The 22,183-nt window shown below is 48.0% G+C and overlaps 2 protein-coding genes across 2 annotated transcripts in view; one reads left to right on the top strand and one right to left on the bottom strand.

The window, feature by feature from the left end:
- LOC144121447 (high affinity cationic amino acid transporter 1-like) overlaps positions 1-22,183 on the top strand; it is a 337,746-nt gene that overhangs the window by 154,992 nt on the left and 160,571 nt on the right. The window lies entirely within an intron of this gene.
- Positions 4,326-8,129, bottom strand: LOC144121449 (uncharacterized). Its single transcript, XM_077654653.1, has 2 exons — positions 6,383-8,129; positions 4,326-5,593 (listed from the first exon to the last, which is right to left on the bottom strand). Exons 1-2 carry the CDS (start codon positions 6,743-6,745, stop codon positions 4,613-4,615), a joined length of 1,344 nt encoding a protein of 447 aa, XP_077510779.1. The 5' UTR covers positions 6,746-8,129; the 3' UTR covers positions 4,326-4,612.

Raw genomic sequence — 22,183 nt, forward strand, 5'->3', positions numbered from 1 at the left:
TCGCAACAATCAGCAACTGTCGCCTCGTAGTCTTGTCTCTAACAGCCAGCAATATTGCACGAGCACGTTGCTTCTTGCAGAGCACAACGGAGGCAACTTAAAAAAAAAGGTTTCGGGGCTCCGTGTTTCGTTAAATCCAGCACGATCATTTAGCTTTATTCCGAGGGGAGTCCGTGGGCGTAACACAAGATGACTTTGGTACATTTGACTCTGCTCACTATTGCTCCACCAAAAAGGTGCGAACATGCAAACAAAACAGAACGCCCGCGTCAGTACCCGATAGATGACAACTACCTGATAGTGCCACGCCGCCTCCCTCTTACCATGAGAGCGCCTGCTCCAAGGCTGAGATAAACCAGGTCGCATCACCTCCATCACATGACCACGCTCGGTACAAACACCCCCGCGACCACTTTTCGAGCCACCGGACAACATTTTCATAGGCGAGCGGCTGAATTTTGCTGTTCCCGATTATAACCTGTAGTACTTTGACGTGGGCGCTGTAAACGTGAGAGAACGTCCTCATACACGGCTATTACCGTGCAATACAGTTTAGTTTCTGCGGTTTAATGTCGCGAGCCTGAACGTTGCCTATGAGGGACGCCGTACTGGAAAGCTCCGGATTGTTGCCGACTAATTGGGATCGTTAATAAGCACTGACACCAAATATTACTCCATTGCATCTCGCCTATATTGAAATGCGGCCATGCCACGGCCGGAATCCCATCCAGCGACCTTATAATCTTAGAGGCCGACTACCATAAGCACAGGACCGTCGCGGCAGGTCGCTGTAAAAGACAAGAAGCTCCGGCAGTGTTCGCCAAGTGAGCACGGTGGGAACGGCGGGAACGGCGGGAGCGGTAATGGTTTCCACCAGGCAGACTGAACTCCTTTAATGAGTTCTGCCCCACAACAGCTGCAGGTTCTATAAATTTTCCCTAATCATAACGGACCCGGTGTCGAGAACGGCGGGTGGCCGGTTCAAGCACGCTTTACGCCTGCGTGCGCCGCAGACGTATTTCACAAGCCACTAGCATCCCATTGCCCATGTTCGTGGCTGGCCGACTGGGAAGCTCGCCGATTTCTCGTTTGTTCAAACCCTCCTCCCCAAAGCATGGTACCCGTTAGGGAGCGCAGATAAGGACTCCCCCTGTTGTGCAACACTCTGGCGCGGACAGCTGCGGAGCTTCCCTGAAAAGTGAAGTGTGCTCGCAAACGAAACGCTTCCGGTCACGTTATGGTCAGTTTATCGCAGAAGAAACCCTTGTTTAGTATCGGTGTCAGCAGCAGACGAAAAAAAAAATTCAGGGGGCACTTTGTCGACCTAAAGTGCGGTGAGGCGAAAGCCTTTAGCGCGCTGTTGGTGCTTGTGTCACTGATGCGTGGTTAAGATGTCAATTAAGTACACAATTGTTTGTGAATCTTATATTTTGGAGACACTGGAGGGCATTTGTGAGGCATCCATCTGATTCGATGCCTTTCTATAAACACTCTCTAGAGTCCTAGACTAGGAGGACTACATATGCGTTGGCAGGAAGTAGCAGAGTCGTCAGCACGCTCAGCTGCTGAACGGAAGGCTGGTGGTTCAAATCCCATCGTACACAAAGATTTTTACTCTTATCGTGTTGAAGAGTGTCACGGACGGACGGACACCGCGAGTGTGAGCCATTAAAGGCTTTCGGCTTAGAAAAAGGAAGCAGGAAAACTGTCCGTGCCGTTGCGAACAGAAATGAACAATGTACAGACTACTCATGCTCGGCGCAGTGGCAAAGTCCGAGTAGGTATATGGTGTCCACGTATATGGGATACGCATGGGCGAGAATATTACCGGTACAGGCTTTCGCAGACAAGCGTCTTCATTTGAGGTTCGCTCTGAAAGTGTGTACGGTGTTCACTTCTGTCTACAGATGCGTGTGCATGTGCGTCAGTGCGACACCTCTCTATGCTGTCAGGACTACATTTGGCAAGCGATGCTCAGTTCGCTCTTGAATTTGGCCGATATCACTCTATTAGGCAAGAAAACATCTATTTTTTTAAGTGCCGAGATCATGACATTTGGCATGCAATTCTGATTCGCAGAGAAAAAGCGACAGTTCAGAAATCATAACTACATTTGCGGTAGCAAGCGCTATGTTGAAACGGCTTCTCGTTCTCCTCACGGCTGTATACGTCCTGAAAGTTGTCGCTTAGCTGTAGTACTCAGGAGCCCGTAACGCATGCTCTCCAAGATATAACAAACGGTGCAGGTGCTCTATTTTTCGTTGTTATTCACGCTTACTCACCTGGCGTGCACACATTTATTGTGTGGTTTATTAGGTTTGGTTTATTAGGGTTTAACGTCCCAAAGCGACTCAGGCTATGACGGACGCCGTAGTGAAGGGCTCCGGAAATTTCGACCACCTGGGGTTCTTTAACGTGCACTGACATCGCACAGTACACGGGCCTCTAGAATTTCGCCTTCATAGAAATTCCGCCACCGCGGTCGGGATCGAACCCGCGTCTTTCGGGTCAGCAGCCGAGCGCCGTAACTACTTCGCCACCGCCGCGGGTTCTGTTGAGCCAGAGTTTAAACAAGTCAGCTCATTATGTGTTGCAGGAGACACAAGGAATTATTTTCGAGTCTTCGATTATTAGTACCTTTTCCTTCCTGCAGGCACAGGGTGCAGTCATATAATAAAACTTAAGGGGTGCAGGTTCAGAGGAAAAAATGTTTTTGCGTGTTCAAGCAAACCAATTTCGCGATAAGCCAGGTCGCATGACGGGACATATGGGCTCCACCTTCTGGGACGAATTCTAGCTGACAGGTATAGGAACGCAACGTAGGAATAACTTTACGTTGTGCGAACTCCCACCCCGTAACTTTTTGTCCACGACTTCGCGTTGCGCTGTTTCTCCAATAATAAGCGCTACCCTCTCACTTAAGCTCCCGCTTATCATTATCCTGGAATCTAACGTAACTTCACTCGTGTTTTCCTCTCATCATCGCTTAACGGCAATAACTGCAACAGCGGAGTAACCTCGACATTCTGTTCCAAACAAGTTGGTTGCCCTCCCCGGCCGCGGCGGTCGAATTTCGATGGAGGCGAAATTCTCGAGTCCCGTCTTCTGTGCGATGTCAGTGCACGTTAAAGAACCCCAGGTGGTCGAAATTTCCGGAGCCCTTCACTACGGCGTCTCTCATAGCCTGAGTCGCTTTGGGACGTTAAACCCGCATAAACCAAACCAGTTGGTTGACCGGGTTGGTCCGTGGTTAATCACCGCCAGCAATGTTGTAAAAATAAAACAGCACGTTAAAGCAACACTCCGCACCACATGATGCAGGCAGTTTCTGCGCACGATCTTTAGGAGAGCAGACGACGCAGGAGTCGAGAAGCAAGTGAGCAGGAAAAAGTAGGCTGAGTAAAGAAGAAATACCACGATGAACTGCACGCGGATTTAGCACAAAGCAGCACACTCCCGAAAGCGCCAAAAGTAAACAAAAATTGACTTAATTTTTGGTTCATAATCTGCAGACTATACATGTTTAAAACTTAAAATTTAATACGGCGCAGGCAATCAGCAGACGCATACTATTTGTTTTAGAAAATGCACTCTACAGCATGTCCCGCGTAAATTTATTCTCACTAGTGAAACATTTTTTTTTTTGGCTGGTGCTATGAGCCTGACAAAAATAATGATATCCGTGCTGTGCAGTAAAAAATGGGATGCCTAAGAATCTTTCTTGAAACTAACTTATTTATCATGTTTCTCCGTCCTGATTTCTCCGCCTGTTGAAGAGGTGCAGAAGAATTTACTAAAATCGTTTTTCTCAGGCAGTGTGTAGCACTGGCAGAATCAATATTATGTGTGCACTAGAGTACATAAATCACAGTACAGACGAAGAATAACGTGGTACATGGCATTCCGCCCTCCCCTGGGGCGAAAAAACGATAGTAACAGCTGTACAACACTACTTCCCCCCCCCCCCCCCCCCCCGTCTATCCCTTTTCAGGAGCTCACTTTAGCCACTTGGTAATCATTTTTTTTTTCATAGAATTCAATTTGGCCAATTCAAGGACGTGGCCGCTTCTTATAATGACGGAATTTATCAGTACAAAGACCTTTGATGCACCGGGGTTGTTGTGAAAAAAAAGGAACGTTCTATGGAATGAACAACGACCTTAGCTGAGAAACTGACTTTTTATATTCAATATTGTGGTATCTGCCACATTCAGAAGAGTTGCTCAAAAGAAAAACCACTAACGATGTATTAGGTTATTTTTACCTATTTTATTTCTGTTGAGAGATGTTTGTTTGGGTTGAAGAAATGAGATAAAGATAGACTGTTTAGTTGTCGCGTTATTGCATCGCAATTTATTTCCCATTCATTCCTTTGGTTCAAATCGCATTGCCTAAAATGGCGTGCATCGGTGCGCGTGGATCTCCGCGCCTTTAAATTTTAACAACGTGCCGTGCTTACCTCCTTGATTCTCCTTTCCTGAACCTGCATGAATCACTCATCGCACAACAGAATATGTCAGTGCGCACTTCCGCTCGCAACAGCGGGCACTCAGCGGCCCGAGTAGTCACTCAGACGATGATCCCGCCATCTCTGGAGCACCGTCGTAAACGTTTAGGCACAGAAAACCTGCGATAAAACTCGAACCAGAACGTCGAAACTGTTCCGCAGGGAATCGCGCACTCCGAACGCCGCCCGTCTCCACAAGTCCCGCTTGGGCATGAGCGGCGAACTCATCACGCGCTCTTTCCACGCCAGCATTCTCGTGTCTGTGGCGTACTTCTCTCCTCTGACCCCGCGGTAGTGGAACAGCAGCGCCTGGCTCACCGTGAGCTGCTTGTCGCGGTCTCGCACTCCATCTGGCAGAAAACGCCTGCAGAAGTGGATGCCCCCTTCTAATACGCGCAGTGGGTCGGCCACGTATTTGCTTCTAAGGCCCGTTGGCCACGTGCGGCGGCTGCGGTTGAGACTAGCGAAGATGAAGGGCTGGTGCTGGCTGGAAGCCGCCCGCACCCAGAACACGTTCCGCACCACGAGACACGGCTTGGTCGCCGGAAGCTGGGCCACCAGTTCGGCCACTGTGCGAAGCCTGCCGCCACGCGTCGGAAACGGGAAGACGAATTCGTCCAGGTCGACGATGAGTACGCGTCTCGATGCATTTGCGTGGCGATACAGGCAGTCCTGAGTGAAGGCGTTCTGAGCCAACGCCCAGGAATTCTTGGCGGCGGCCAGAGACCACGGAAGGAAGTCGACCTTCAGACGGTGTCTGAGCGTCCAGAGGTATTCCTCCACATCTTGGCGGGACGAGTAAGAGTAGAAGGTGAACCTCTGGACTCCATGCTGAGAGTAGTAGGCGATGAAGTGTTGGAGGTCGTGCAGTTTGGGCACTCCGTTGTAGAAAGGGCGAACGCACAAGGCGAGGGAGTCTAAGCCATCTCCAGGAGGAGGCGTCCTGGAATGAACAAGGATGCCCTTGGACGTGCCTGTCTCGGTTCCGTTCACGATCACACGCACGGTCCGTGGAGGTGCGGAAGAGTTCGACGCACGATAAGGACAGATGATGAACACACCATCGTACTTGGCGTGGTGATGGTCCTGGAATAGAATTATGAACGAGTTCAGATATCATCGTCATCATCAGCCTGACTGGGCTCACTGCAGGACAAAGGCCTGTTCTATATCTCTCCAACTAACCCGGTCCTGTTCCAGCTGCAGCCAGACGTTTCTTTCCGAATGAAGCTATAATTACTCGTAAAAGTGAACAAAATTGGGATTCAGACTAGAGTTCGTTTTCAAGATATCCTGTACTTATCTCATTTCGCAAAAGTTGCCGTGTGTTTTTGACAGCTCTAATTGTTATCGCGAATGTTTTCAGGCAAAGCGTGTTTGTATTTGTCATCGTTGGTCAAAACGCGTCCATGTACTCAGCGACACCGAAAGGAGAGGGCAGGGGGTCAAGGGTCAGGAAAGGGGAGGACTAACCCTGCATGTGCGCCTTGCGAACTTACTAAGTAGAATGACGTGACCACCCCGTGTGTGTTGCCTATGCCTTGCGCCTCGCTCTAACCTTTCCAAAATGGAAACGCTATTCAGAGCTGACTTTCCGCATTAGCAGCTATGCAATCGCCGTCCAACTTTTCAGAGTGTACCTACAACCTGGGACACCACTAAAGATTTCGTAAAGCGCATAGACTGCGGCTGATGACCAACATATGATAGCGCTAAAATCCAAGTTTTTCAACATTTAGTGGTGCAAGTCTCACAAATATCTCATCGATCACGCTTGGAACTTCCCTTCAGCATCGCTTCCTTTACCCCGCTTTATTCTACGAGCGCATTTGATATGAACAAACACCACGCTTATTTTGCGTATTCTCGACTAACCTGTAGAAACTGGACTTTAGCCACGACACTCTGTGCTGGCGCTTCGTCGATCAGGCAGGAGCAGGTCACGTTTAGCGTCGGACGGAGACGCATGAGTCCCAAGACGCGCACCACTGTCGCGTTGTCACCCATGCGTGGGTCGAAAAACGCCGAGAAGAGATACACGTTCGAGCTGACCTTTGACCAATTGTCCATCCACTCGGCAGAGTCCACAGTGAAGTAAGGAGAACGCCGGGAACGAGTACTAATCGGCGGCTCTTGAGCATAATGACCGCTGCTGATGTTCAAGCCCAGGTGAACACCTATGATGAATGCGAACACGAATGCGCAGAGAAGCAGGAGAATTTGGCGGATTATTTGCATAACGCTACGCTTTGCTAATTTCCAAGTGACAATGTGAAGTTATAGTTGGGTGAAAATTCTGGGAACCTTCGAGGATCATGAGCTGCCCTGTTCAACTAAACCGAAGTACTGCTACGATATGTCTTCACTACAGTTTGCGTTTGCGTTAACTATTACGTTTGTGGAAAGCCACATGAAGTCCTCAAACGAGGTACATATGTCGTGGGATAAGATAAGGTAACATAATACGATATGAGTAAACTGTGCACTACCCCCCGTCCATGCTCATATCAATTAAGTGCCCCTTGCCTTCATCATTGCGAAACGAAGCAGTGAAAAACCTGATATAAATAAAATTTAATTACGTAGGTAACCAGAATATGAGAGTACGTGGTTATCGTTTCGGTAGTTTTCTTTTCGCTTCTACTACTTCTTCAAACAGCGACAGCTAATTTCCTCGGGACGTATATCTGAGCGCCGGCGTCATGTTTCTTGTCCTGCTATTACAGCAGGAAGTCGAGCTTGAACTTTTTTGGTGACAGTGTCGGCGTACGTCACCGGTCATCTTCAAAGCTTACTGCGAGGTTTATCTAGGCGCTAACGAGGTTATAACTAAAAAAGGGGGGATAATGGGTAAAAGTTTCTGAATAATAGAGACAGAAAAGCTAGTAATAAGCTAAACCTTACAAAGGCGGGCCCACGAAAGAGTTGTGCCGGTACATGAAAACTAGTTCCACAAACTAGTCTCCTGCGATGTGTATACGTCGAAATCAGCGTTTTCGATACCGTGCCACAACACACCACAACAGATGCTATGACGTTATACAGCCGACAGACACATTACAACACGCATTGTGAAGCTAATCTACTTATCATCTGCTTCGATTCGCACCCTCTTCAGGACAGATGTCGTGTCGTTCACTCTTCAGCAGTCGCCGTAATCAAGAGAGAAAGCGTACTTTCTTACTCGCTCGAGGAAGATTTGTCCTTTCCAATACGACTCAGCTGACTGACCCGTAGCCGCTCCAACGCCGTGCGTCTCGCTAGTCCGCTATGGGAACAGAAACGAGAAAAAAGAGTGGAAAGCCGCAAGCTACATTCGCACTGCACCACATCCGCGCATTGGCACTCCCCAACGTCGGCACGATTAGGAAAAGACGTCGGTCAAATTTGCAGCAGACAGCCGGCGCTCTTACACACGTCGCTGACTTGCGTCTCACCGCGACTCGTTCCGGACCACCACTACCACCAGCACACAATCCAGCACAGACGTCATCGCACTCAGTTTATCAAATAACACAACACAGCCGCTCTTTATAAGCAGCACGCGCGAGACAGTAGCCGTAGTGCAATAGTGTTCGTCAGAACTAGCGATGCGGCAAAACACTCGACCGAGCAGGGAACAGATGGGGGGGGGGGGGGGGGGGGGTATATGTTGCGCACAAATCCCGCCAGTCTCCGCGGGCGCGATAAATGGCGCTGTCGCACTGGGTGGCTTGCGCTGATCGGAAACGCTGGCGGTGCCGTAGGCCCATGTTCACATGGGCGCCGCCAGTGAAGCGTTGAGGAAACGAGGTCGGTCGAAGCGCGCGCTTAATAGGCAGCACAACGACATCCGACAGCTGTGGGACGCGCGGGAGACCGTATCGCGCGAGCTTCCGGCACTTCGTTGCCACCGCCGCTGTTGGTGGAGGAAAGAGACGCAGGCTGAAGGAAGGCGAAGATACCACGAAGGAGTTGCGGGTAAGGCAGAAAGCGGAAGGGAGTTAGCGGTGGAAAAGCTAAGCAAACAAGCTTCCGAAGGCTGTCTAGCTTATCTGCGGGCTAAATATGCGGAGACTCGGAAGAAGCGGGCCTGGTTTTTCTAACGAGACCCGCTAAGAAGCGAAGCTCTTTAGCGGGCCAGATTTTTTCTTTAAAGAATTGAAAAAGGAATTCTGAGTCGCTGACGACACGTAAGAGAATAAAAGATTGGCTCCCGCTCACTCCGTTTATGCCTTTTTCTTCAATAATAAAAACAAATATTAAGATTAAGTCGAACGAGAGAGAGAGGGTTTATTGATAGGAAAAGGCAGAGAGGTTGGCCTGAAAAATAAATATCTGGCCTGCTACTCTGCTCTGGGGGACGGGAAGAGGAGATAAAAGAAGGTCACAATGGGGGACGATGATGATGGGAGGAGGCAGATGAAAAACTACTTAAAAAAAAAAACAAGGCACACTTTCTGACATCACAAACGCGAGACAAGGTCCGTGTCGCTCAAAAAGCGTGAGAGCGCTCGCGTTGCCTTTACAGTTCTAAAACTATCTGGCCAAGCACCGAGGATCAAATCCTCAGAGAGGAGCGATGTGTCCATAGGCTTCAGAGCAGATGCGAGTATGAGTCTTTCACGTGCATACGCTGGACACGCCACTAAAACATGTTCTATAGTCTCTAGCACGCCACATGTGGTACATTCCGGGGAGTCCGCTTGTCCTTTTAAGTGCAAGTATTTGGGCGTGAATGCCACGTTTAAACGTAGTCTACGGATAACGCATGCAATAGGGCGAGGTATTCCGCGAGGAACTGAAAAGGTCATCGTCGGATCTAGCCGTTTAAGGCGGATGTGGCGGGTGTCTGGCAGGGCCCAGTACCTAGCCGTCGCCCTCCTCATCAATTCCGAAAGGAGACAAGTTGTGTCCACTATAGAGAACGGTACAGCTGTACGCAGGCCACTGCTGAAGGCGCTCCTTGCTTCAGCGTCGGCGGTCTCATTTCCATCGAGTCCGCAGTGTCCGGGGATTCACTCAAACACTATACGGTGGCCGTTTCCCTGACCAAATGATACGAGACTAATGATATCAAGAGCCAGAGCTTGGTAGGCTGTGTGGCGTAGGAAGCATCCTAAAATGTGTAGCGCAGGTTTGCAGTCGGTGAAAATGAACCACTCCTGAGGCGGTTCTCCGCAGATGTGGCGAATCGATTCCCGAAGGCCCACAAAGTCGAACGAAACCACTTCTTGGGAAATGAAAGCTGGATCGAGATCCCTCGATTGGGAATTGAAAGCAAGTTTTATTTGCGCGGTACGCTTGAAATAAACTAATTGATTAATTTGGCTTGCACATACCGCAAGCACCCTCTGTTTTATTCATTCTTCGTTTTTACCTAATATAACACCAATCCTCCCTGTTCTTGCGTCGGCAGCGAGAAAGCTTCCAGAACCGCCCATATGTTTCAGAGGCTCATGCCTACAAATACTGGCTCCGAAGTCGTTGAAATATCCGTTGCGACTTGAGGGGAATTTCAGCTAAATACAGAGGCAAGAAAGGGTGGTTGAGGTTTGAAGTGATTGCCGATGTCCAGGAAGAGCTGAGAGTCGTGTCTTCCCCTATTTTTCAACTTCTCCTAAAACGCTAAGGCGCCCGTGTTCTGTGCAATGTCAGTGCACGTTAAAGATCCCCAAGTGGTCTAAATTATTCCGGAGCCCTCCACTACGGCACCTGTTTCTTCCTTTCTTCTTTCACTCCCTCCCTAATCCCTTCCTTACGGCGCGGTTCAGGTGTCCAACGATATATGAGACAGATACTGTGCCGTTTCCTTTCCCCCCAAAAACCAATTATTATTATTATTAGCAGGAGAAGCTGGCGGATGATTCTCGTGGAGCAGCAAGCAGATTGTTATGCCCTTAGGTCACAGTGTGAGCTTCGGAAGTGGAAAAATCTTGGGAACAATGCGTTGCACCTTGCGCTATTCTCGTTATCCTGCATTGAAATACCGTAACGTATTCCAACTATAGTTTGCATGTCGCGTTTATAGAAAGCCATCTGGACTGGTTAGATAGTCCCAAAAAGAGGCATCCTGAAGCTTTCGTCAGAGGCAGAGTAGGCGTGACACTCGCGCTGACCATAACTTTTTCAGCGGGTAATGACATGCGATAGCGAAACGGGCGGCAATAGCGAGTCTGGGAAAGCTTAATTAACCAGTGAAGCCAGGAAATTCTTATGGATTGCTTCCCGCCGTCAAATACGCTGGTTGGCGTACTTACAACGGCCAAGGTACCCTATTTGGTGCTCCTGGAAACACTCCAAATATTTTGGCTCGCATAGAAGTACGGCATATCCAAATATGGTACTTTCGAACCTCGCTTTCTCATGGGAGCTGATAGCTCCCATGATTTTCTCCATGGAGCCCAAGGGGATGCGCTTGATTACAGGTGAGGCGTATCCGCTTATTATAGAAACCTCAGCAAATCCCTCCGCAAATTTGGGGGTGACTTCGCAAATTTAGAAACACCCCGTGGGCACCTTCCTTACAAGTTTCCTCGTCTGGTTTGCAGCGCTGTTACTGCCGCAATGTGTGCACCTAGTGTACTTTCTGGAATGAAGCTGATAAAATTTTTTATAAAGTACGGCACGTTGCGCGAAATATTCGCACTATGGCAGCCAAATGCGCAGAGGTGAAATGCACATACGCCTGTGCGCTATGCCATGTGAATCACAGGTGGCCGAGATTAATCCGGAACCCTTCTTCTCTCCCCCTTCTTTCAAACCTCCTTCATCACTTCCCTCGCGGCGCAGTTCAAATGTCCTCCGAGATCGTCACCTTAGCCTGCTCGATACTAACTAGGTAGCTATGTGTTGACGCTTCACCTTCCCTCTTTTCACAAAACGTCTGGATATGAATCCTTTTCATGTTCTTAACGTCAAATCTAACGTCAACAGTATAAATGTAGCGCCAACACAAGAACACAAAAATATTCGCTGCTGGAAACAATATATGAGCAGGATCGATTAACACTTGCACGCAGCAGCTTTTGAAAAACCGAAGTGAAAATCAAGTATGCTAATATTCACTTTTTCTCAGTCAAAATTCTTCTCGCCTTGCTGAACGAATTTGTTTTTGTCCACGTTTCATCTGACTCTGCCAGTACATTAGCGAAAAGCGCAGATGTGCAGTCCGTACCCGCTCTGTGTCCGGGACAGCAGTTTACTACATTCGAGGTTAAGTAAGGGAGGTCGCAGTTCTAAGAAAAGCGCAATCCCTCCCCCCTGCAGGAGTGCGGGTGTCTCGCCACCACTCCGAGGAAACGAGCATATATCGTGTCCCGGAAAAGTACACGCGTTCGGCGTACAAACAACGGCTGCGGTGGGTACCTCCCGGTCGTGATATGAGCGAACCGAGCAAACACGGGCCCAAGCCCCTGCCTCGCTCAGCAGTGGGCCCCATGGAGAGCGCGCCACAGCTGCACGCCGGGAGAGCTCTGTACACACACCGCATGCATGCGTTGACGGACCAATGGTCAGCACTGCTTCCCCGCATCGTTCAAGTGTTAAGCTCCTTTCTATTCCTCAGTTCCCCCAGCTCCCACCTTTCTCTCTTTTTCCTGTCGGCGAACAAGCCTTGCGCGACGGCTTGCTCCGCGAATCCACGCTACCTTGGCTGGTCGAGTGTAAGGTACATCTCTCACGAGCCGCGGGAAATGTGCGGGCTGTTTGCTGTGTTGATCACCTGGCGCTATGGGACAGGCGCTTGGATATTGCTCGCGTTCGTAAGCTACGCCGCTGGAGTCCTTGACTGTTTGAACGTGGAGTTGCTTTTTTCGGGGCGAATGCTTGCTCACACGCGGAAGGAGCGCGGAATGACTATCGCGCGTTTCGGTGCGTTGTGGTTATTGCACCTGCGCACCAGTGTTAGTCCTTCTTGTGCACTTCTCGTGCGGGTTAAAAGGAAAGCGAAGGAGCAGTAGCTGTCTAGCTCAGGGTGGACAGCCGAACCGCAGCGAGGGGGAAGGAAGTGAAAGGAGGGTGATAGCGAGAGGCGGCGTAGTGGAGGGCTCCGGATAGATTTTGGCCACCTGGGGGTCTATAAAGTGCACTGACATCGCACTACACACATGGGTGCCTAACGAAACAAAAGAGAATAAGGGTCAATAAAAATAGTAATTGGTATTTGGGGAAAGGAAATGGCGCAGTATCTGTCTCATATATCGTTGGACACCTGAACCGCGCCGTAAGGGAAGGGTTAAAGGAGGGAGTGAAAGAAAAAGGGACAAAAATTATAAGGGACAAAAATTTTAGGGTGCAGGTAGGATCAGTGGCATTTTGAGTATCAAAGCAAACTCTAAGACCCTAAGATGCGTTTCACACCACGCACTTGTGGTCTGTAAAACGAGCCGTATAGGGCAGAGCTTTGGATTAATTTCGGTCACCTGTAAATCATGACTTGACTGAAACCTCACTGCAGAGGCCGTTTTGCGTTTGCTTATACAGAAAGGAGAGAAAGCAGAGGAAGAGACATGGAAAGCTTGAATAGGGAACTTAATCATGTCCACCACCAGCACACGAGTTCGGAGTATGTCAGCGGTATCCTACAAACAAATAAAAAAAAGGGTGGCTTTAAAAGTGAATAGCTTTCTCTGGCTACCGTGGCAGTTTTCTTCATCGCACCAAATGACGTCACCAAATGGCAAGCGAGAGCACCGAGGTGAAAGGGTCTCGGAGGGGCGAGCAATGTCACGTGGTTTAGCGGCGAGGAGAGGGAACCACTGTGTGACGTCTCGCGTCCGGTGCGCCGCATTGGCAGTGAGAGTTCCATTCGTGATTACAAAACATAAAACTTAGCAGGGGACAAGACACAGGACGAGCTGAGCTCGTCCTGTTTGCTTCTATCTTTTGTATTTTCAGCTCGTCCTGTTCGTCCAGTTGTGTCTTGTCAGCTCGCCCTGTGTCTTGTCCCTTGCTCAGTTTTATGTTTTGTAATCATGTCATACCAACTAGCCCCTCATCGCTCACTCTTTGAATTCTTTTCGTGACCGGAGAGAAGTGTTGCCTTGGTGCCCACTTTAGTTAAACAAAAAGTTCTCGAAAATGCTGCTGAAGCGTGTCTTTACCCAAGAGGAATGGGAAGAGCACCGTCGTTCTCGAGCCGAGAAAGCACGCCAACGCTATGGTCTTGCGGTACGTGTGTTTGATTTCAGGGATCCACGATCATTCACTGATAACCCGGCGCATAAGGAATCTATTCGTACTTAGATAATGATCTGCAATGGTTTCTGCATGATTTTTTTTTTCCTTTTCGCTAATGCGCTTTTCTCAACAACTTACACATAGCATGATTGGTTGCTTCTGAAGGCATATATGCAAGCTTGGGAAGAGCTGTTGTCGCTCTTCAGGGACAACGACAAGAAATTGAAGCTGGCCTGTACCGGCGGTTTATCGGGTTCCAATGGTAAACAGGACACTGACACTGAAAACGAGATTTTTAGATTTAAAAGAAAACGAAAGCCGAAATACAGGTATTGCGACCACCGGCAGCTTTCGCATGCAAATTGCGGTGACGTTAAGACAGTTTCCTAGCCCGAATCTAGGCTAAAATATGTAGCCATTCACTGGTCGCGAAAGGATCTTCGGGAAGAGGAACCTGTGTGTCACAATGGAGTGCATATTGCAACTGCGCAAAACGACGACAGACGAAGAGAAGAAAGTACAGTACAAAACGCGGACACAAGCCCCACAGATGGCAGCACCTGTCATCCGAGAGCAGTGGTGCGCCGATTAACCGCTGCACCGTTGCGCCAGGAGTGGTGTGAGGACTCCCAGGGATCCATGAATGTAATGTGGAGAGTGGCCAATTCGGCATATCGTTATCCGAACAACTTCCATCCGTCAACAACTGATCAGAACACCGGAACCGAAGTGGAAACGGAAGTGCCAGCCCCCCTGATACGGATTTTGGCCGAAGTATGCAAATCTACCAAACTTTTTTTAAATGTATCCTACCACAGACGGACATTTTTCGAACATGATGGCAGTGTATATAATGATCGAAATTTAAAAAAAAACATTCCTTTTTTTAAAAAAGGTTTTCTCAGCAATAAATACATATTCTGCTGCCAAATAAACAACATTCACGGAAAAAGCCAAACAGTCGATTTTGGTTAATCACAAAATCTCTCACAAAGTCTCTCAATAAACATTGAGCCCTTTGCATACGATCCAGTAAAAGCAGCAGGACATTACTAAAAGAGTGTTTCTACGTACCTTTCGAATGAAAGTTCGATGCCCGCTGGCGCGGTTACCATTCTGCTGCTGTCAGCGCCCTCTGCAGGGCTGAACCCTGTGACAGAGGGAGCTTTTAATGCATTAGAGTTATCGTCATACCAAGACCTCGCCAATGACTGAAAAGAAATTCCCTTATCGGTGAGAAAGGTCACGTGACCATGTGACGTCATCACAAACTGCCCGCCGTAGCAGGTAGCGATTAAGCTATTAATTGGTCGATAAAGGTCACCTTACCTTATAACGTATTCACAACCTGCCCGCCAGATTTTGAGCAACCTAGTTTCTGGACAGCAACCAAAATAGAAATCGATGTCACAAATCGGATGTCGGCACCGTCGCAACATAGCGAATACCTGTTATACTGCACCTAGCAGTCCGAACACGGAATACGGCTGTTGATGAACCGAAATTGCCAAGAAACTCACGCAAACACACACAGAAGTTGCGAGAAAAGCTGCGTCAAATATTTAATCTAATGCTATCGCATTCCGCTCTTAATGCTGTATAAGCGTTTCCATAGTTTTTTTTTTCGCAATTCTGCAAGCGTGAAAAACATGAGTTTATTAACGTGATCGCGTTAAAGGCCCCGTTCACCTGTAAATCCGGTCTCGTTGTTGTATCGGCGTCGACGATGTGAGTGAAAAATCATGGTCGTTGCTCTGGCAGGTTGTTTCAAAAGAGCAACCTAAGAGGCAATACCATTTGTTGGGCGAGTTGGTGCTTACGATGATCCATAACAGCGCGACAGACGGGACAGAGAAGAGAGGACACAACACAGAGCGCTCTGTGTTGTGTCCTCTCTTCTATGTCCCGTCTGTCGCGCTGTTATGGATCATCCTAAGAGGCAAGTGGGCCACTAATTAGGACACGTGACCTTGCGGCGTCATCACAACCGTCCCACCGGCTAGTGAGCAAACTGCGCACTGTGGCAGGTGGCAGTTAAATTAATGATTGGTCGCTCGGGAAGGGCAACCTGGGCCGCACAAGGCCCACCTCTGGGGGCACCTGCTATCGCAGGGCAGTGGCGCACCGCTTAATTGCTGCACCACTGCGCCAGGAGGGGTATGAGGACTCCTAGGAACATATGAATGTCGAGAATTATTTTCTGCTTATACGGAAATTAATAAATTAGGTGTCGCGTCATACCCTTAAGGCGAATCTTAAATGTGTACTAAAGAGGATTCTGAGCACGTTTTTTTTTACCGCGGGAACTCGACCTGCACGCTCCGATCGTTCTTAGAAACTTCGAAATATTGTCCTGTACGGCCGATTTTCCTATTTGATTGAATTAAACGTCTGGCTCCCGCCTTTGTTTTTTTTAAACTCACTACCGAAAAGAGGAGGAGTCAGCCAACGTGTTGAGTTCCTTTCAGCCCATAGAGTTCCTTACTGTTAACTAGAGGGAAAGCTGGCGCCAGCTTGTGGGAGTTTTCATGGAGCTTCCTTGAGACCACGTGAGTACCATGGGCGCTCTAAGCATCATAGGGCGGAGAGCTACCGACTGCAGAACCACAACTTTTGGCCAAGAAATAATGAAGAAACCACCATTGTTCGATAATCAAGAATGTCCTAACATTCAATATCCTGTCTCTAAATTGCAACAAACAAGCAGGAAAGCATGTAAATGTAACTTTTGCCCAAAATAAGCGATGGCTTGCTCTCCTATTGGCCAAGCATTGCAGACAACAAAAGGCAACATTGCGTGCCTAACAGGTGCTTTTTTAAAAAGAAATATGTCTTTAAAAAATTTTTGTGACTTCAACGCTTTAAGATGTTTTTTTAATGGCACTTCTGAAACCAATACCCTTTTACTGGACCCCGCCGCGGTGGCTCAGTGGTCAGGGCGCTCGACTACTGATCCGGAGTTCCCGGGTTCGAACCCGACCGCGGCGGCTGCGTTTTTATGGAGGAAAAGCGCTAAGGCGCCCGTGTGCTGTGCGATGTCAGTGCACGTTAAAGATCCCCAGGTGGTCGAAATTATTCCGGAGCCCTCCACTGCGGCACCTCTCTCTTCCTTTCTTCTTTCACTCCCTCCTTTATCCCTTCCCTTACGGCGCGGTTCAGGTGTCCAACGATATATGAGACAGATACTGCGCCATTTCCTTTCCCCCCAAGACCAATTATTATTATTATTTTATTGGCGTCGTGTGCTGTTGCGTTTTCGCTACTATGGCTTTTGTGCACTACGTTTGCGCCCAAGACGTCTGCGTCGTGGACGGAGCGAGCCATCTCAGTAACGCCACTGCCTGTTCCTGAAAAAAAACCGACTGTCCCGCACAAAGTAGCTCATCGCCCCATGATGCTTTGAGCGCCCATGGTGGTTCAGGTGCAGCGCCGCCAGCTTTCCCTCTAGTTAATAGTAAGAAACTCTAGTTTCAGCCAGTCCCGTGGGTTCTTCACTTTCGCTTTTATTTAGTTTTTTCAGGCTTCCGTTAGTAAACAGTTTCAGTCGCAGGCTACATAGCCGCAAATTAGGCCCGCCGAAATAAAAAAATACGCGTGGACTCTTTGCTTTTGCCGATCGCTACGTATCACTCCGCCGTTGGCAGAGCGGCAAGCTTGTTGCTGGGCTAGTTGGGAACACATATTTGAATAAAAAGTAGCGCAGAAGAGACGAGCACGGCAGGAAAACACAACAAACATCCCGTGCTCGTCCCTTTTGCGCTAGTTTTTATTCAGGTATTCAACTATTAACAGAGTTGGTTATAATATGAGGAACACGAAGTAATCGATTGATATCAGTGCTGGAACGTACAACTGACTGAATGACAAGAAGAGCTACAGGCTGTGAACATTTAGAGGACAAGGATGACAAATACTCCCCAAGAACAAGCGCACTATACAGCATCTGATGCAAGAGCGTTACTTCAGTAAGGTTGCGGATTAACCTGCCGGATTTTATGGAGTAGGATAATGTATAGGCGTAATATAAATTGACCAGCAAGATTTTTCTTACCACGAATTGCCTTAGAGCCGAAAAAGGGAAACTGCAATGCCTAGCATAAATGTCTGCCCATTTTATTCTTCATGGCAAATATCTTCCTTGAATTTCTCATGCATTTCCTTACGTTTTCAACTTTCTTTTTTGTGATAGAGTTTTTTTTTTGCATCTCCTACTTGTGCAACTCACTTCATATGAAAAGGTAAAAAAACTGTGTTTGAAAACGAGTCTCTCAAATCTGGATATCTATATAGTCTCTATGGCTGCATTGTCAGATTCCTTGTTCTGTCTGCATGTCTTGAATTTGTTGCTTTTTATAATTTTCTTGAATTATTGAGCTTCTGTTCAGTGTCACAACCTGCGGCGTCGATGCAACCGCCACAATTAGTAGAGGTAATCGGCCCAATATTGGATAGGGATGGCATCGCTTTGGCCCTTTGCAGGAATTGCCTTTGCCAATACATTTCCAATATTGGGCCCATTAGCTGTGCTGCCAGGGATTGGGGGGGGGGGGGGCGCACATTGGAGTAGTGGTGAATTAATAAATTTTTTTAATTTGAAAAAGAAATCACCTTCACCAATGAATGTCTGCTTAGTTCTGATGACCCCTGATTTCATTTTTCTCTCATCCCAGTTACTGAAGCCTCTCCGAGTTGTGGTATTATTTTCTGTGGTATTATTATGTTTTTGTCCGCACTGCAACAGACTGGAATGACTTGCCCAACGCCGTCGTACTTCATTCCGACCCGTCATCATTCAAATCATCCATCGAATCAACTATGTGCCCTGAACTCCACTCCTTCATGTAATACCCCATTAATGGGGCCTTTGCGGTTGTAATAAATAAATAAATAAATAAATAAATAAATAAATAAATAAATAAATAGGAATCAATAAATAAATAAATAACCAGATTTGCACAGGCACCAGACAAAGTACGTGCTTACGAACACACTACTTTCTCAATTAGACCGCGTCTTCGCGGTATTCTCGCCTTTTGCGTCCCACGTGGACGCAGAAAGGAGCGGAGAGTTAAAGGAGGAATGAGGGAGAAAGATGTGAGTCGGGAAGGGAAGGGGGGGGGGGGATGAGCGGGCTTTGCCTTTGGATCGATGGGGAAAACCTTTTACCGCCCAGCCGAACTGGGACGTGCCACTCATCGTCACGAGGACGGCGCGCCGTCGCCTCCGTCGCGGTGAGGGATGAAGACCAAACTCGAGTCGGCAGGAACCGACTTGCTCTCGCGGTTCGTTTTCATTTTTGCCACGCTTTTACTCGTTAGCTTTCGTCTTTTTTATTATTATTGTTATTTCGCCGACGCTATCTGGAGAGCAACGGGATGTCGGAAACTTCGCTCTGCCCTTTTGTCGCACGCCATCGCAGTTTCGCGAGGCCCGGTTGAAAACTTGATTACAAGTCGCGTGTTTCGGCGGATCTGGCTCTCGAAGGAGTCGCCGTGTCATCACAAGAGCAACGGGCGAGTTCTGCTCTTTGTTTTTTTTTGTTTTATAGTAGCGGCGGAAAAAGCGTAGCGCAACATGTTCGGCGCGTATTTCTATAGAGGCTTTGTTTTATACTGATATCTTTACCAAGACCTCCCTCCGACCCCCACCTTTCTGCCTTCCTCCAGAGTAGAGAAATTGGAAGTGAACCACCGCACGGCGCTTATGGCGACAACAAGTTTGGAACTTTACGGCATGATGTATCCGGAGAGAAAAGTCACACTATTCAAGCTCTCAGGTAATGCTTCACGACGTGAAGCTGTTTTACTATTCAAGAATAGGAAAAAAGTGAGTAAGCGAGATTCTAAGCGAGATTCCTTCTCCTATAGGACCTCCGGCAATGTTTTGGCTTCATGTTTTTTTACCTGTCCATGCGGAGACGAGTTATCGAAGTCGAACGATATTTGTAACGGAGGAAGAAATTCTGTAGACAGTTTACCTTCTTGAAGAACAATTAGCTTACGTGACTGAAATAAAGAAAGTGGCAAGACTATGGAGAAAGAAAAAAACTTTTTCGAATATGCGCGGCTCATTAATCAAACTTCGCTGTGGTACGCAGTGTCTGCCTTTCGTGCGAGGCTCGAGCCAAAGCTTTTGGAAATTATTGGAAGAACAAGTGCTTCTTGAGTATATAATTTAGTATTCTGGTATTATTAGCCATTGCACAGTCAACCACACTAAATCTCTCTGGTCTCTACTTTATTCTTTGTAGCATTAACCAGGGTGCAGATAAAGCATTCACTGCCGTTATAAGCGTTACGGCTATTCTGCAGCACGGGAGCACAAACAGTATGTTGTGTCGCAGCCAGTAATGGTTCATGCCATATACTGCAATACCTCTCGAACTGGCATCACAAAAAAGCGATATTTCAAAACATAACCCATGCGCGCAGTACAGAGAATACACGTGAAGCGGTAATGCTACTGTCTCAGCTAGGACGCGTTCGTTTCGAAACGAGGAGTGTTCTCAAATTCGACACGCACTCACCTTTAACATGACTTCAAGCAACCCCTGCTTGTTGACGCAATGCAACCTTCTTCGCCATCAGTTGAATTTCTCTCCACCCTCCCACCCTCAAGTTCCTTTTCTTTTCTTTCCTTAAACGCTAAAAACCTACCTTTAGGCTTTAAGCGGCACGTATCGCGCACAATAGAGCAGTCGAGCTTCCCGAGAAACGTTATATCGCTTAGGGTCAAAGAAAAACAAATTTCATTGAAATACATGGCGCTCGTTTCAGGCACAAGAGCACTCGATTCGCTATCCTTTCGCGGAGTTGAAAAGCGACTCAATGCGGTTTGGCAACCGTTTGCCTGATCGTCACTTTTATTTCAATCCTACCGTATACTGTCACTTTTTTTTTAAACTTGACCCCGGACGTTAACGAGGAATTTTCCCTCCTTCAAAGAAATCGATGCGTTCAGCATATCAATATGTATGCAGATCATGCTTCCCTAATCCCAGTTAGCAGCCCCTCTTTCAGTCTTCACAAAGAACAATATGTTCTGTAACAAGAGAACGATGAATGCAAGAAGTGATGACCACTCCAAAAAGAGTAGGGAGAAAGATAACCGAGCGTGTTTGCAAAGAATTGGGAAATAAGGGAGCACCAGCTCTCGTATAAAGAGTCGGGAGAATGGGGCCCATCTTTCGCCACAGTTTTAAAAAGCCGTTTCAATCGTCTCGCTGTAGGGGGGCGCATTGAGCTGTCAGTCCCCCACCTTATCCTTTTACACGCTCTTTCATAGCATCCATCGACGCGTATTTATGCCGCGGCGTCTTTCATTCTGCTCTGCTCCCGCCGGTCGGCAAAGTTAATCCGATTTGCTTTCGCATCAAAATTCCGAACGCAGATAGGGCTCTCGAGGCGTCGGAGTGGAGAGCGGAAAAAAAGCAGCGGATTGAATTATAATTTCAGCTTCAAGCGAAGTGTAGGCTCTTCAAAGTGCATACGTGCCCGCATGCGTCCAATATTCGGGAAGAAAAGGGGAGAGGACTTACAGCGAAAGGATTTGTGAAGGAAAAAATAAAAATAAATTAAAGCCAGACAAACAAGCAAACTTGTAAACTGGGAGTTCCGAGAAAAATAGGGTCACGCCGGTCGACTAGACGGGGAACAAACTAAAAAATAAATAAAGAGAAGACAGCTGCCGCTTTCTGTTGCCACGCAGTAGTTTTAGATTGCCGAGTGTAGCCGGGAAACGTATAGGAAAACAACTCGAAGATAACGCGCCGTTCACTCAGCAGGCGTGCTTTTCCATCCGTCCCGTACACCAAGCGGAGAGGCACAGCGCTCTTCATTGAAAGCAGCAGAGGACAAAGCTTCTATGAACGTTTCTCACGTAGCCCGCCTTAGTCGTTTTTTGTTTTGCAAGTGAAAAAGGGGCTTGAAATTCGCAGCTTTTCCGCACCGCCGGCGTGGCAACACAGACGCGGCGCATAAGCGTTGCGCGTCACGTCGTTGCGAGTCTTCTCAGACAGAGAGAGAGAGAGAGCTCATGACGAAACGTCTGTTCGCTCCCGCGTGCCGCCGCTGAATGAAGCCAAGCAGCCTCTCCGTTTGATACAGCTTAACTCTATCCCGCCGCTGTTGCCCCGGTTTGCTCGCTTCTCGGATGTATCGCCGGCAGGCTGAATACGGGTTCAGCTTTTTTTGCGCGTTCCTGTATATACCGTCGCTCCCGTACCTAACGATGCTTTGTCGAGGAAAGCCTGCCACGAACGAACTTCCAGCGAAGGAGGGAAATCATGCAATTCCAACGCTGCGCGAAGCAGTGTTGCCGCCATGCTTGCAACGCAGGGTTGTGGGCTGAGTTACAGTCAGGGGCTCCAGAAGAGAGAGAAAAAAGAGGAAGAGAGAAAGGAAAAGGCCAACTGGTTGTATTATCGCTATTTCTTTCCGACCCATGTCCAACATTCTTGGAAAAACATTTTTATTATTGGAAAACTGTAAGGTACTGGTATAGAAATATTGAAAGCAA

Source organism: Amblyomma americanum, chromosome 2 (assembly GCF_052857255.1).
Source record: "Amblyomma americanum isolate KBUSLIRL-KWMA chromosome 2, ASM5285725v1, whole genome shotgun sequence".
Taxonomy (NCBI): domain Eukaryota; kingdom Metazoa; phylum Arthropoda; class Arachnida; order Ixodida; family Ixodidae; genus Amblyomma; species Amblyomma americanum.

What these genes read in the sequence shown, in the direction of transcription:
- LOC144121449 (XM_077654653.1), bottom strand. Translation starts at nt 6,745, where the DNA reads ATGCAAATAATCCGCCAAATTCTCCTGCTTCTCTGCGCATTCGTGTTC. An exon ending in CTAAAGTCCAGTTTCTACAG is followed by an intron (nt 5,594 to 6,382) that starts GTTAGTCGAGAA and finishes ATTCTATTCCAG; the next exon opens with GACCATCACCACGCCAAGTA.